This window comes from Brachycentrus maculatus, unplaced genomic scaffold (genome assembly GCF_059751285.1).
Source record: "Brachycentrus maculatus isolate JH-2025_06_01 unplaced genomic scaffold, ASM5975128v1 h1tg000115l, whole genome shotgun sequence".
In the NCBI taxonomy this organism is placed as follows: Eukaryota; Metazoa; Arthropoda; class Insecta; order Trichoptera; family Brachycentridae; genus Brachycentrus; species Brachycentrus maculatus.
This window is the reverse complement of record NW_028280868.1, coordinates 1,799,879-1,816,363: the sequence shown is the minus strand read 5'-3', so window position 1 is coordinate 1,816,363 and position 16,485 is coordinate 1,799,879. Positions and strand designations below refer to the sequence as shown.

Below are 16,485 nucleotides of genomic sequence, written 5' to 3'. Positions count from 1 at the left end.
ATTAATGGATCCTCGTATGTATCAACTCGGCATTCACTATTCCGAACTTTGCCATGAGCCTTAAAAGATACACACAAAGAATGCTGTCGACACTGTTACAACACGATATCTTATTCGGTGAATACAATACCCGCGCGAAAGATAAGGTTTCCAAGTGGTTTCGGACGGCACGTTATAATATAACTTTGCAAGTAGAGTTTTAAAACTGCAACGAAGATATCTCTAAAATTTCCATGAAATCTAATGAGGACTGTTTTTTTCCTAGGTGTGCGAAGAACAGAGGTGCCAAGAAGAAGTATTCCCCCTAGCCATGAGTTTCATGGACAGGTTTCTCAGTACGTGTCGCATAGACAAGAATCACCTGCAGCTCCTAGGAACCACCTGCCTCCTTCTGGCTTCCAAATTGAGAGAACCCAGTTCGAAAGGTCTTCCTGCCGATATCCTGGTCTTCTATACGGACAATAGTGTCACAATTCCCGACTTATGTGTAAGTAATGCTTATAAATCATAATATTAATGTTACTATTATTTACGATTTATTTCGGTTGTTTTTCTCATTCATTAGGCGCTTGGTATATTTATCAATCTTTGATTGTATCTTATTTTTTCGCTCATGACCATTCATCATCGTTTAATCCTAAAACCTGCTCACTACCTGACTAAAGTGTTCAGTATACTATCTTATAATAGTACGTATATATATATCGAAGGATTTTTTACAAGTTGAATTCCTCCGCAAGATAAATGATCCGTAATATTGTCACCCGTTCCGTATCCTAATGATCCTAATGTTTATCTTATATTCGTGAGAAAATACTAGGACTCTTGTTTTTTCCGCCACCAAGATAAATATAGCTAAATCTTCAATTAATTTATGTAAAGCCTAGGGAAAGAATAAACCATGTATTATTTGGAAATATAATTAACACGTAACATGAAAACAAACTCAGTACCGTGACCTTTAAGCCTTGAAAACATTTCATTCATTCTTTGCTCTCGGTCCACGTCACCGGTACAGGAATGCTTTTGAACAAAATATAAAGAAACAATCGGCACTCTTGCCGTGTTGCTTTATATTTATTGTAGCAATATATCACGGTGATTGATTTGAATATTGTGTTTCTACGGTGCGAACGGATTATACCTACCTGACCACTGCCTCTGGCCTGTGACTAGCACTCCCATTGATTAGCAAAATGACGGTTGGCGGATATAGACATTATACGAGTATTTGAACGAGTTTTTTTTAGAGATGTTCTACCTCGCATGTATGCGGTGGTTTGTAATGATTTGCACCTAACATCTGTTTACTTTACAACACTTAAGCATTTGATAGTCGTACGAACATTTTTAATGCATCGACCAAATAAATTACACGAATTGAATTTATTATTATTTTACACTAAGGGAGCGAACAATCCTGAGAAAAATCCGGAATTTACATCGCTTGTCTTTGTTGAGCAACGTAACACAAATTTACGATTTTGTTAATAAAAATTCATATTATAAAATTAAACCTTTTTTTTCAAACTGATTCATTTCTTTGGTTAAATCCACTTTTTAAAAGGTACAATTCTTGTTTTCTTCATCTACATTTTATACATTATCTTTTTGTTATTCTCTTTTTACAGTATTTGTAACTCCGCATAAAATTATTTATTTATTGAAAAAATTATTCATTTTAACAAATCATTGAGAGTATTATGTATGTACAGAAATACATATGTGTAATATGTTAATATATATATTTTTTATAAATTCGTAAATTAAAAATATGATTGTTATTGAGATGACTTATATGCCAAAATGTATTTTGCAAGTTTTTTTTCGAATTTGACATTTTTGATACCTCACACTACTTATGCCTCCCTGGTCATGTACTCTTCCTAATGCCTTGAAGGCTTGCACGAATGATTTTCGCAAGAGTTGGTTTACAGTGAATATTCATCTTCTGACTATCATAAATTCCATTCTTTGTGTTATATCTGTTCGATATCTTTTCTCTCGCTCTTTTTCTTTAAACAAGGTAGAAACTCAACGTTGTGGAGCAGTAAAGACTAGCACCGACAACGTTTCAATTACCTCGATGTAAGAATAGCCGACATAACTGGAGAGTCATAAAACTGTGTTAAATACTAGACGCCTGAAAGCCCTGTAAAAAACATTTTATCACGTAGTTCGTGTTTATCGAAAGTTTAATACCACTAAATAATAATGTTATCAATTCGAAGAGGATTTACGATTTGATCTCAGTCAACCGTCTCGATTATATCGGGACGCCTTCGTAAATAATTATAATACACACATATTTGATCAGTGGAAACGTGAGAATGCTACGTTGTTTATACAACTTCTCCCTGCTCGTGGGCGTAAGGCGAAAGAACAAAGTATGGACATTATTATGTGTTAATTGTACAGTCTCTCGCCTTATGCAATGAAGCTTCGTCTCCCGCTCCACGTGGCAAAGGTGATGGATCGCGAAACATACTAATTTGCATGGACGGTTGGTATGCCCGCGGATCGTGCGGCGAACTTCCTGTGCAGTGGCGCCTTGTTGCACGCAATATGCATTACACCTCTCTACGCTGCACGATCTACAATACGCATTCGGCGTAGACCTAACTGAAATATCAACGCAAAAGGAATCTCCCCAAATTAATCGCTATTCGATACATTTTACGATAAATTGTATGCGCTGGCGCCATATCAGTTAAAGAATTATGTCATGCAGATAAGATAATGATACGACAGTAACTGATAAAATATGTGGGATACATAATTTAAGAGAAACGGTACATAACATTAATCACTTATACAGTCAATTATATGTTAAATGATATTTTGAGATAACATTGTTATTTAATATGTCGGCTTCTTCGTTTAAAAGATTATTAACGATAAAATTATTTATAGTAAAAATACTTAGAAGTCATTTTTGTTGTTATTTTTGGTCCCAAAACTTCATGAAATAGTCATTCAGTATATATTACACTTCATCTCCGATTGAGAAAAGAAACTGTTCACTAATTTAAGACATTAGTTATTTTATTCTATCTATTGTATATGGATCAGAGACGTTTTTCTGGTATTTTAGTAGTAATCAATTCCCGCGATGCTATGAAATATCGCCGAAATGACATCTTGTCTCGAATAATTTAGTTAATGAGTCGCTTCTAGCCGGCTGGTTCCCATCACCTCTGGGGCGACCGTGACCTTGGCAAATGACGACATCTATTCATCTGTCACTGGCCGCGCGCACAGCCATCTCGCTTCTCGGTCCAGGCCGCAGGACAGTCGTGACATGCCCATTCCTTCCTATAGCAACTCGGCGACTAGACACGCGACCTCAGACGTGAACCGTCATTCACTAACAACTTCCATAACAGCGACAATTTTTACATAAATTTTAATGGCTTGTTTTATTTTATTTCTCTGATTTCCATCGCGCAATACTTCCATACCGAATTTTTTTTTAATTTTTTTTTTCATTAGCAATTTTACAGTTTTATACCTTTAGGTTAATTATTTTAGTACCTATCAACTTTCACAGTGTTAAAGATAAGTTTAACAATTTTATTTTATTTACAAACACACACCCGCGTTCTCATTAAGAAGCATTGCCTTTAGAACCCCTTAAATGTCAATTATGTGTTTTTTTTAACCATCTGTGCTGAGAGTCGATATATCGACTCTGTTATAATTTCCTAAACCGTGGCCGTCAATATACCGACGACGACGCTGCTATATTTTAGCGGAACGTGCGCGTTTCAAAGTTCCGACTCGTCAATAATATTCACATAAAATTACTAATTGTAAAACGAAAAACAGTATTAAAAAAATGTAAGAACCTTAAAATGTCCACTTACTTTGAAATGAGCGATTTAAAAAAAAAAGTCTTCGTTAATTGGGAAAAAAATCTAAGCACTTAAAAGAAATCCATTACCGAATAATAAAAAATCAACAAAACAATTCAATAAAATTTTCCAGCACTGGTTCGAAGACCAGCCTGTTAAATCGCAATATTCCCCCCCCCCCCCTTTCTCGTCTCGCCCGAAAGAGACTCCAGCTGATATTAGTACATACATACATGTATATAATACAATGTGTAAACAGCTGTGGCCCGAAGTCCCGACGCGGCGAGTCGCGGCTAGACAGTAAAAAAGGCACGATTTTGCCGAGTTAGACAAATACTTTAGAAATAATTATACATATTTACACACAAAAAAAAATATTTTCTACTTTAAGGCTCAGTAATCGTTAAGTCGCAACATAATTTTCTCTAAATCCAGGTAAAATTTTACGTAATAGATTTTTTCTCGAAACACCGTTTTTGATTGAATAAAAAAAATTTCTTCGAAATATAGTTTTGAAAAGAAAAGAGTTATTGAAAGGTAAGGAGTTAAAAAAAATATATAAAAATATTTTTTCAATATGTATTCTAAAAATTTACAAAATACATTCTTTAAAAAACATCGGGCGTGAACAGACATGTGACCTCTCCATAACATAACATATAATTGACACAATATGTGATATGGATACGGAAAATTAAGTAAATATTAATATGGTGTAGTGAAATCATGAAAAATATACCTTTTTTATAATTTGGTAGAAGAAATTATGAGTACATATCTGAAAATTTGATTTGATGCAAAAGTTGTATTCGATTGCAATATGCACATTGACCGGGTAAATCCGCATTTTTCCGTCAAGCAAGTTCCCAGCGAAAACCTGAATTTCAGAGAACGCGTTGCATGCAAAAATAAAACGGTTAGCCGAGGATTTCTCGGAACCGCCAAGAACTACATATTTTCGAAATCTAATCATTGGCAATGAATCTGCATTGAGGAAATTAAAGGTGAGAAATAGCTTTTAATGTTGGTTTTAGCACCTAATAAACGACCATAAGTCATATGGTCGAAGGGTTGGATGATGATGTCAAAATATTTTATGAATTAAAAAATATTCTTATTTTTTGTTGAAAACTGTCTCTTTGTGCCTTTTACATATTTTACGTTGTAAAATTTCCCTAAAAATCGATTGCTTTTGTATGGTAATTAAATCCCATATATAACTATTAAAAATTATTTTTTATTCGATCTTCTTCTTTATACATTTTAATGTATAATGGTACAGAGGGTATCATATTTAACTTTAGAGGTTTCGTTTAAAGGTGAATTGTGAAAATTTACAAAGTCTTTTGTTTTACCAATTAGAAATCAATACCAACAAAAATCTGCCATATTAGCCAACATGCCAACCATCATCCCAAGATGAGGTTTTACATGTAAATTATTTTTAAAATTTTCTTCACACTTGTAAAAATATTAGATTTATTACATCCTCTCGTGTTTGTTAAACAATCAGACCATTTTACTGGCGCCACGGTCAATTTATTGTACCGGCATCAGAATTAGACTCAACTAACTCCGATTCCAGGTCGTTAGAAATGATTTGCTGGGCGTCGGTCACCAGTCAAAATATACATAATCATCACCTCTAAGGCGACCATAAAGAACTTTAAACTTTCATAAAAGCCAATGACAAATTTCAGCTACAAGTTTAAATATCCAAGCTGTTTTGTCCGTTAACTTGCAGATTATCCAGGATCGCGTATAGAATACCAATTATTTAAAATTAGTATACATTTTTATCACGTCTGCTTATATTATGTCAATTTCTAAGAACACCAATAATGTGGCGAGCAGAACATACGATTATGTCAAAAAAAAGTCTTTTTTATTGAAATGATACCCATTTTACTTAAAATTCGTGTGACATTTTCCACATTACTATTAAAATCTAATAATCCGACTATCGGCTTTTTAATTAACTGCCGTTTTAAAATGAATCAAACAAATCGAGAATTTAAATAATATGGATATCGTATTTTATCATTCCATAACATTTAGCGATTCGAAGATATACTGATTTATCTCGGAAAATACAAAGTGGACATTGAAATCATGATAATTATACTAATAGTAGTAAAAATTGTTAGTATTTTAAAACATAACGTAATAATAGATAAAGCAAATTATATGATGTCCATATCTGCTAACTAAGAACATATCTAATTATTCTCTTTGGCAGCTGCCATCGTGGTTTTTTAGTCCCATTAATTAAAATAACCATGTATTAAGTATTTGATGTCCCTCTATTTTAAGAACACTTAGATCATAGACAATATCAATAAGAAGATATACTTAATGACGTACTAATACATTATACCTATTTTAATGTATAAAAATATAATATGACAAGAGTAAGTCGCTCTCCATAAAAGTGGTATAAACTCATCCCGTTTATATTTCGGTCAAATTACTTGTTATCATAAGCAATATAAATTTATCATACATTATACATAATTAATTCATAAACCTGAGTCAATTTATTAATAAAATCCATTCATTTATTTTTATCTGGGTTATTCAAAATTATTATTATACAGATTGCAATAGACCTCTAACCTCTTGTTAGAATGAATGCTTTGTAATAATTTTGATCATCAAATAATACAAAATACCCCACTAAGTGAAGACAAAAGCAATTTCAATTAAAATTAGAAGTAAAATTCTTAACTTAGTCCCCTATCTTCCGTGAAGCATGCGGGATGTGCAAAAAACGACGGCTTATCGCTTCGGAATAATAATTATTATCGTTGCAGAGCTCCCCTTCAAAGTCTGAGCTATCATTTTTTGCACGCCACGATAATGTATTTAAAAAATAAACTTGGAGTTAGTAAATAGCACAAGTAAATTTTGCTGCATAATCGTAATAATAATTACTTCACTATCGCCTTTTAAAGGTGTTTATTTTAATTTTCTGGGTAACCTTTTTATCATTTTAACTGATAGCATACAAGGTCTCGCGGGAATTAATTGAATTATAAATTGTAGCAATTTTTGAAGAACGAGCGATACTATAAATTCCTATAATAATTATAAATATATCCATTTACGTTTCTATTCATCAGTATATATCAGGGAACCACGCCGGTCGAAGAGATCGCTCCGAGCTCCCGCGGGTACGAGTGCGCATGCACCGGCTGTTGATGAACGAACCTTCGAGGATTGCGTGACGTCACATCCTGCCATCTCCTTGAATGGCCAGCCCGTGAAATATGAAATATTATTGGCCATGTCATTTTTGCCGGTCACGTAGATGTTTACTTACATATTATAATATGTTCGAGAAAGACACGAATCGTCGCTGCAGCGATGCCACAACTTAAACTGATTTAAAAAAATCTAACGTTCATTTTTTATTGAATGACAAGTGCATATTATTATTTTTTAAGCTAAAAATCAAGCACTCGATCACGATATACTCGTCGAAATCACTTATGTTAATATTTTTTACTACACTATGGCAGTATTGTATATCGAGTGCGATATTTCACGTCTTTGCCGATCGCAGACGCTGAAAAGTTTATTATCGCCGGCATGCGGCAACAGTGCGGTTCTGGGGCCCCTTTGGGGTGGTGCCCAGGCCACCAAAAGCGCTTCTATTGGCGCGAGGCGCTCACCAGGGCTGCCATAAATATACCCAATGAATTCAAGACACTTATATCATTAAAACTAACTCGCACAAATTAATACTTTTGCAGTGCAATGATTGGGAATAATAGTCCAAATTACCCTGTAAGTTTCTGGGAATTTTATAATTCGCCTTTTTATATAATTTCGATGGGTATTGCTGATCTTTAAGCGGACCTATCTAACTACCGCTCAATGTCCAATCTTCCCGTAATATCTAATTTATTAGTGATAATATTATAGATTCACTTAGTAAAAAGGCGATATCTGATTTCTTTTTCGGACGTTACATAAGTGCTGCCTTCGACTCGGTAAACCGCAATATTCTGCTAGCAAATTCGAATAAAATACGACAAAGCCCATGCTTGGTTTTGCTATAATCAAATTTAATCGAGGTAATATTTTACGAAAATTTCGCTTTGTAAAATATTTATTTTTACCAACCCTAGGACGGTCTATCGTGTAGACGCCTTAGTTGAAAGTGAAAACCGTTCGTCTGGCTTCGCCGTCTGAATCCACGTTTAAGCTCGACCATTATTAAAGTGTCACGCTTAACGACTTTTTTCGCGTCAGCGTGAGGTTTCGAAAGAATCCCATAGAACCGGCCATCAGATACAAAATGTAGAGCTCGCGATGTATCGTCCCGTTGTGATGACCCTCGACAGTTCGATATTTCTGCAAGAGACATATTCGCACAGCTGTAATCAATATTGATGCGTTAATTTGAATCCTCGCATATATCGGAATTCTACGAATTCCCAGCCATTAATTAATCTTTTAGTTTTAGTTAGCTCACGCGAGAAATAAATTGGATATTGTAAAGGAAACAACCACATCCGCCGTGTTGCACGAACTGGCGATGATTACATAACTTTATATCAAATTAGAATATAAGGATATTTTATGTGGGATTCTCCTAGATATATTGAAAGGTAATTTTCCCGAGGATAGTTGTCCGATGTCAGTTGTAATTCCGGCCGTGTTCCGCATGCTACCAAGAATGTCACATATCAGCATCGAGTGGCGATGACATGAGCGCACTTCTCCAATTTAGATTCTGGAATGTTTGCAGACCGAGGCGCTTTCGGCGACGGCCTTTTTGACCGGCAATTAAGCTCTGTTAACCAGTTCCACGCGAGGAGAGAAAAAAACGAAACCGCCCCAGAGTGGGCAAGCACCGCCCGCCTTTATCGAATGTGGAATTCCACGAAGAGATATCGATAGCGCTGCTCCGTTGGCGCTTCCGAGCTCGGGATCCGACCCGCCGACTAGTTTGGTATCGTTAAATACGACCTAACAGGAAATATGTTTGGCGACTTTATGGCCACGAATAGGGGATACAATTATTCTAGTTTCGTGAGTGTTACGGCCGCGGAGATAGTTCCTCGCTATCGGCTCTAAAATAAAATAAATAAAGAGCTTATCAAATTCCTTTTATCGGTTCGCTGCTATACATACACATCTAACGTCGACGTATCTAAGTCGCGACGGCAGAATAGATTTACGATGTTATCTCGGAAGTTTTTACGGCGGTGCGGAGCCTCTGTCGTCTCGGCGGAGTCGCGAGGTGGCTGCCCTCGTTCGAATCCCGAAAAACCAGCCCTTCGGGCCCGCTTCTTCTCTGACGCGTTTCGGGAATTCCTCTTCGGCCTCTCTCCATTCCTAGTTTTTGTTCCGAGGAATCTCCTCGCTCGAACCAGAACGGAATTCTCGATCGATCGAATTCTGAAAGGGTTTACGAACTTTCACCCGACGGTGACTTTACGCCCTCTGTAATTCGTGTTACGAATCGCATTTCTCTCGATTTTTGAGCTACTCGAACTAGATCTCAAATCGTCGAGCTGATGACTTCCCGATTGCAGAACTACGCTCGGATATATAAAAGCGCTCCAGACGAAGATGTATAAAGCTCTCCCAGGGACGACACCTCTCAACTTTAATTCCGTTCCTTCTCTTTATGCCGGGGCATCTTTAACACTTGTCGCAATATGCAACGCAAATGTCGCCAAGTCGCATTTTTTAAACTTCGTTTTGCATTCTCCGACCGTTTCTTTACATGTTACTCGCTTGTGCATCATGCCCCGCACCCATTCTCGCTGATGAATGAATGACTTTTTGTTGCCATTTTGTCTCCGACACTTTTGAGTGCGCCATGACACGTGTACCTACATACTGAAGAGACACTGCTTGTGTAATACATTCGAACAGCCCTCGGATTCCTCGCTTCGTTGGTGCAATTCAATGGAAATGTTTGTGTTGAATAGTAATTACAGCCTTCGGAGAAGAATCCTACTCTGTCCAATGCGTAAATATAATCTGTCTTGTAAAAATACTAAAAAATTGTGGCGTTTTGGAATTCATAAGTCGTATGTTGACGTAATTTTGCAATTCACAATTATTTTCTGAGAATACTAAATGGGCGGTCTTCTTGTATATTTTCACTAACCGTTTATAAAATTTGATATACCCGCAAACAAAAGTATCACTTCTTTAATTTAAATATAGCTTAAACAAGAAAAGAAACGGAGGAGATAAAATAACACCGAGTGCACAGAGTTTCATATTCCACAATACATCACGGCCAGTAGGTGTGCGTAACACATATACCGTACATGTGTACTATGTACGTACATAGCTGTATGCGAGTCGAGTGTTATAGATTGCAAGTCAGCTGTGAACAGCTGATCACACTGAAGGAGTCTTATCACCAATGTTTACATAACTGTCAGCGGTATCTCGCTAACTAAAATGTAAGAACAGATGAAGAATACAGTCTGAATATTCTCGAAATACATGTTCCCCGAACCGAGATATATACTCGTATCTACCTACCCGACAACAAAATAAACTGGAATTACATAATTTAAAGATAAGCCGTATTTATGAATGAAAACATTATTTCATTCAAGAAATAGAGTAGTAAATTTATTCGTCTACTGTGTAGTTTCGTAACAAATTTCTATCATTTAAATTTATAAAATGAAGCGTATTTACATATCAAATTTTTTAGCGTATCCTACAGAGACTCTTGTGTCTTACGAAAACAAATTACCTTAATAATCATTAATAGCTTCCTGTCTGAATAAAACCGATGCAGACTTCTAATTAACATTTTCCAGACATTGGTTTTAAAAATCGTTAAAATTAATACGTTTTCCGAGTTAAATTATAATTTCTGCAGTAATAAATATTATAGATATACTACTTGCGCCAGTGTGTCGCCATGTGAATTCAAGCAAGTATTTAGGACAATTGGTTTATTTGCTTTTTATATCAGCTGTTTGATGAAGTAGTCAGATAAATATAACATAACCCGTTTTTACATAGTGGTAACTTCATATATATTTTACATATAAAAATACACGTTTATAGCTAATTATTTTTTGACACGTCAATTTAACGCCTTAAAAAAACCTAATTTAATTTTTTAAACAAAAACGTATGTTGTATTACTCTGTTGACTTAAATCTCCCAGCTGAAAATCTATGGGGATGTTATAGAAAATTCTCTAAATAATACTCATTTACAGAAATGGGCGATAGAATTGAAAAACAAAATTAATAACGAAGTGTTTACTTAATTCGTTTTTCTTTATTCCATAATTTTATGTTAATCATATCAATATGTGTACAAATTTGATTGCATATTGCGTATTTCTAGTTCCTAATATATTGGACAATTTACATCAAAAACTTAGGCTGGAAAAAAAACTAAATGTAACGAATACCATCCCAATCGGGTAGCTGAAAAATCAACGATTATTTATTACTTACATACATGTCTACTCATTTTACCAACATTACAAAAAAAAACTTGTGGTATCGATAAAAGTAACTTATTCTTACACTATTTTTTACGCACAGTTAGCCATAGATTAGGTATATACATAAAGGAAATAACTAACTTATCTCCCTGTGAAATATGTATTTTTCCCTTCGTCGTGGTTAGGAATTATGAAAATAAAATTAATGAGTTATACTCCTAACCAAGTACTATAATAACATTGGCGTGCGAGCGCGGTAACCCATAATACTGTCCAGGGCATTGCCGTCCGCTGAGGAATATTTGCGCTTACTGTGGGATAACTAAACACGCGGGTAGGATCAACAAAGTATTGTCAATCTCTGGAATTCATTGTAAGCAGAACGATTCGCTAAGCTTCAAAGATTCGTACATTGTATATTGTTTCTATACAATTATGAGATGACTGAACTGATGCAAAAATGAGCTTACAAACAACGGTTTCCGATTACATTAATTGAATCTCTTTGTGTATTATCTAGCAATATCTTATTCAACTTTTACTTGGTATATACCTGCGCATATTTATATCTATTGTGATACGTATTTCGATGCATTTAATATCGAAACACGTGTCAAAATAGATTTTAACAATTTACATGACGTACTAATTTATATAAAAATAAATTTAAAATACTTACCACAAACGACTATATTTATTTCAAGTTTCAAAACTCTAATTTTGTGTGTTTTGTCGCTGAAAAATAACCGATAGAATTATAGTTTAATTTTTTTATATGTTTTTTGTAGTATGACCACGCATTTGCTTCATCAATGCAGTTTTCCATATTTTACTAAAAAAATCAGGTAGGCACTGCATACGTTCTGGATAAGTACCAATAACGAGGAAATATAAACAGTTTTTAATAAAAAGACGGCCTGTATATTTCGATTTTTTTTGTTTTTGAAAATCCCTTCAACGTGAAGAGCGTGTGACCTAAATTTGATTTGTGAAGCCTCCTGCGTACTCGCCACTCGCCACCAACCTCCGGGTAACAATGGCTGCCGTTTTATGTGATATCGACCTTTATCGATTCAGGAAACGGCTGCCATAACATGTGAACGTTTCACAATTAACTATACCTTTTATGGGTGAGTAAATTGTGGATCTTATTGAGTTCAACTATTACACAAGTGCAGGTAAAAGCGACAAGCCCTGATAATAAATGTATACACACGAATAACTGTGAAATAAAACAGCACCGATTTCCTTTTCATTTTTCTTTATTGGTACATGCCACCTATCACAGCTAACATTTCTCTAGTATAATTTATATGTTTTCAATCAGTAGTTTTAAAAGTATAGTACCTACTTTTTCCGATCCGTTTAAAACCCGTTTTCTTTGACCCCTATCCGTTCTCAGATGGTGTACAAGGCACCGCATTGGGTTGAAGCGGTGTCCAGTTGTTCAATGAGCGCTACTCTCAAGATTCTTGGATCTGGAGTGGAATATATTTGAAGACGTACAGATGACGTAAGTGAAGAAGTTTCTAACTGCTGGTGCAAGAGCATTAGGTGGCAGATCATGCAAGATCACTTTGCCCATGTCAATTGTTGTAGCCGATCGAATGGTGAGATCTCTAGCAATAAATTCGTCTTTATCGTCCCATCTTTATCGGATCCCCAATCCATAGGAACCAAATAAAATCTAAATTTTCACCTTAACTTGTATCCGTAGACACTCATTGCATTGCGCAACTAATCTAGATGTGCTCATAAATTATAAAATACCCTTAAGGTATTTTTCACGATATCAGCGCTTTGTAAATTGGCCATTCTATGTATAAGTATCGATTGAAGGCATCGGGAGGGGAACAGTAGGTAATAAATTGAGAGTTATAATACGAATTTGATATCCCAGCGGTTCGATGTCGTTCAACTTTTTATGAATGGGGAATATTATACATTTAATATTCACAGCTGTGATATGGTACCGGGCCTAACACTGGTAATAATCGGATAGATAAGGTTTGCGGTTAGTGGTTTGGTATAAAAATATAATTATTAACGTTTCCGCGGCCGACTTCCAAATTAACATTTTTATCTCGGGATAACTTCCCTCAGTTGTATTTTCCTTCTTGCTTCACCTCACGTTTATCCTGTTCTGTTTGCTATTAATTCACAATATTCTGATTACGTTTGTAATGATGATAGACATATCCGCTACACAACTGGAACGGTAATGCAAAGTAAAATGCAAATTACATATGCATATTGTAAACAACGAATCAATCTCCTAAATAATTCTTCAGCAACTCTAACGATATGTACAACGGTGTTTAAAAATGATGCGAAATGTATCGAAGTAGATTTTAAGAAATAGTGGTATTTACTACATAAATAAAACTTAAATTAAAAATAGATTGATTTTATCACAAAGTGACTGCCGAATCAATTAATGACATATTTTTATAATTTATATAGCACAGTTGTGCAGTCGCATGGTTCATTTCAGGTACCTACATAATGTATTATCGAAGTTGATAACTATAATACATTTAAAGTCATGATTTGACCGGTTTTATACATCTCAATCTTTCTCGCATTCCTATCGATGCTGCGATGGTGCAAGTAAATAAGTAAAATGTTTGTAAAATAATCGGGTTAGTTTCCCAGAGAGTTCATCGTACTCGTTTGAAGGAATGTTAGCAATGCAGACTTTTCGAGAAGTCAATTATGTATGCTAAATTGAAACATACCAAATCAAATAATGGCTTCCATTACCTCAGCCTTATGCATAGGCATGTGTGATTTATAATTTATGTCATAATATACTTCCATTTGAAAAATTAAATTAATAAATCAATTTAATTATCATGCTTTATTGTGACACGTGTTTGAGTGAATTAAACATCATTAGGAAACACCGGTAATATAAAGGACATTTCGGTACAATAATTAGTGGTTTTTACCAATTTAACGTTAATTTTTAAAGTGATTAATATAATACTAACATTTTAAAGCAAGCAAAGCGCTTGACGACCGGTAATAAAAAAATATATATATATTTTGAATATTGTATACTAATCACAACAAACCATACAATAATTCACTACTACTCGATGACAAAAGTAGTCGTTTATGAAATTATAGGCTCACATCGAAAAAACATGCTGACTATAAAATATTTTAAAAAGTGACAATTTTGCAGTGGAAATTCGGCTCAAATTAATCAAATTTTAACCCTCTTTAAAAAAAGATATTTTTATTTGAAAAATTAATGGAATATTACTGTTTTTTGGTAAGAATAAAATTTTAAGCATGTTTGTATGTACATATATATTAGCATTAATAAAAATATATTCGTCTAAAAACGTTATCACTATTCAAGAGTATAAAAAAATATTGCATCAACGTCTATAATTTTAAAGACAAATGCTGTTAATTTACCTAGTCCAAAAACTGTAAAAACAAACATAAATACGTGTAATATTTTACCAAAATGTCGTTACATAAATTCCACGAACTATTATTATTTCATATTATTTTTTGACATCTCATCAAAGATGAAGAAGAATATGGAAGTCTGGGCATTTACGGGGCTTACGACCGTCATAGGCTGGTTTAAGTGATCACTTTACACACGTGTAACATTCACCAATTCTACCCATTATTGACAACCACACTACTCAAATTCTTGGGAGTTCTATATATATGAACCAATTTAGAAACCTTGTTCACGAATAACTAAAATTCACTAGAGACATCTATTGGTGAGATTTAAAGAAGCTTTTAAAGAGATAATCCAGATTTTGTGAACAAGTATTTGGACACACTCAAAATGTTGTAAATAAATTATCTGGTCAAATTATAAGCTTAATAATAAAAATGAAAATGGTATTTTCTGGCGTTTCTCATGTGTGTGATTATAATCCGGGATTCGGATCTCACATACTAATATAAGAGTTTCTGCTTAATAAAAAGCTTCTTTAAATCTCACCAATAGATGTCTGTAGTGAAGTTTTAGTTATTCATGAACAAGGTTTCTAAATTGGTTCATATATATAGAACTTCCAAGAATTTGAGTAGTGTGGTTGTCAATAATGGGTAGAATTGGTGAATGTTACACGTGTGTAAAGTGATCACTTAAACCAGCCTATGACGGTCGTAAGCCCCGTAAATGCCCAGACTTCCATATTCTTCTTCATCTTTGATGAGATGTCCAAAAATAATATGAAAATAACTCCTGTAATTGGAGATAATCCAGATTTTGTGAACAAGTATTTGGACACACTCAAAATGTTGTATTATTATTTCTATGAAAAGTATACTAATATTAGCTCTCGAATATCTTGTAGTTTTTTACAACATGCCAAATATCCCATTTGAATATAGATTTAGATTAGATTCTCTTTGGTTCTGATTTTTCATTCCGAACTTAAAGTACACCACACACGATGTTGAAATTTCAATTCATACTACCTAATTTAAAGTAACAATAATAAAGGACTTATGTAAAAACACGGCACTGGAAAACATCTATAAGGTAACAATGACTTTTTTATGTTTGATTAAAATGTATAGGAATGTTTTGAACATCATGTTTATATTATAGGAATATTTCTAAGCATAATTTACATACGAATCTAATGTTGGAGAATATATTCATCTCACGTTCAAGGATATTTCATTTAAATTTGACGTAGTATTAAAATTATAATAATAACATTCCTGTCGAGTAGCAGATACGAGTTCTGAGATCTTGATTGTATTTTAATCTTATAAAAAATATTTAAGTCATGCAAAAAGATTCATAAACATCGTGTATCATTTTATACACACAATTGACTGAAATGTGCTTATTGATATTAAAGTCATTTTACGGGAAGAATGCTTTTTTTATTTATTAAATTACATATGTATAATATGTATATGATACTTGATAGTATTGTATAATGTTTTAACGAATCTTTATCCTTCAATGATTCGTATTAAAACGCTTGAATAAATTAATTTCTCGACGTTTATATTCTTAATTATAGTTTAGTCCGTGAGAATATTTTATATTGGAATGAAGTGAACATTATATGATAATGAAATTATTTTATATAATATGTATAGGAGAATACATACATATGAGTCAATTAGAGCGGCAACACACGTAAGACGTTAAACCAATAGGTAAAATTTTAATTAAAACCTGTA

The 16,485-nt window shown here is 34.1% G+C and overlaps 1 protein-coding gene across 1 annotated transcript in view; it reads left to right on the top strand.

Moving 5' to 3' along the window:
• The window catches only part of LOC148309939 (G1/S-specific cyclin-D2-like), a 55,590-nt gene that overhangs the window by 15,647 nt on the left and 23,458 nt on the right, over positions 1-16,485 (top strand). The window contains exon 2 of the mRNA XM_088259304.1: positions 266-487. Within this exon, the coding sequence (XP_088115430.1) occupies positions 266-487 (222 nt within the window). The remainder of the gene's footprint in view (positions 1-265; positions 488-16,485) is intronic.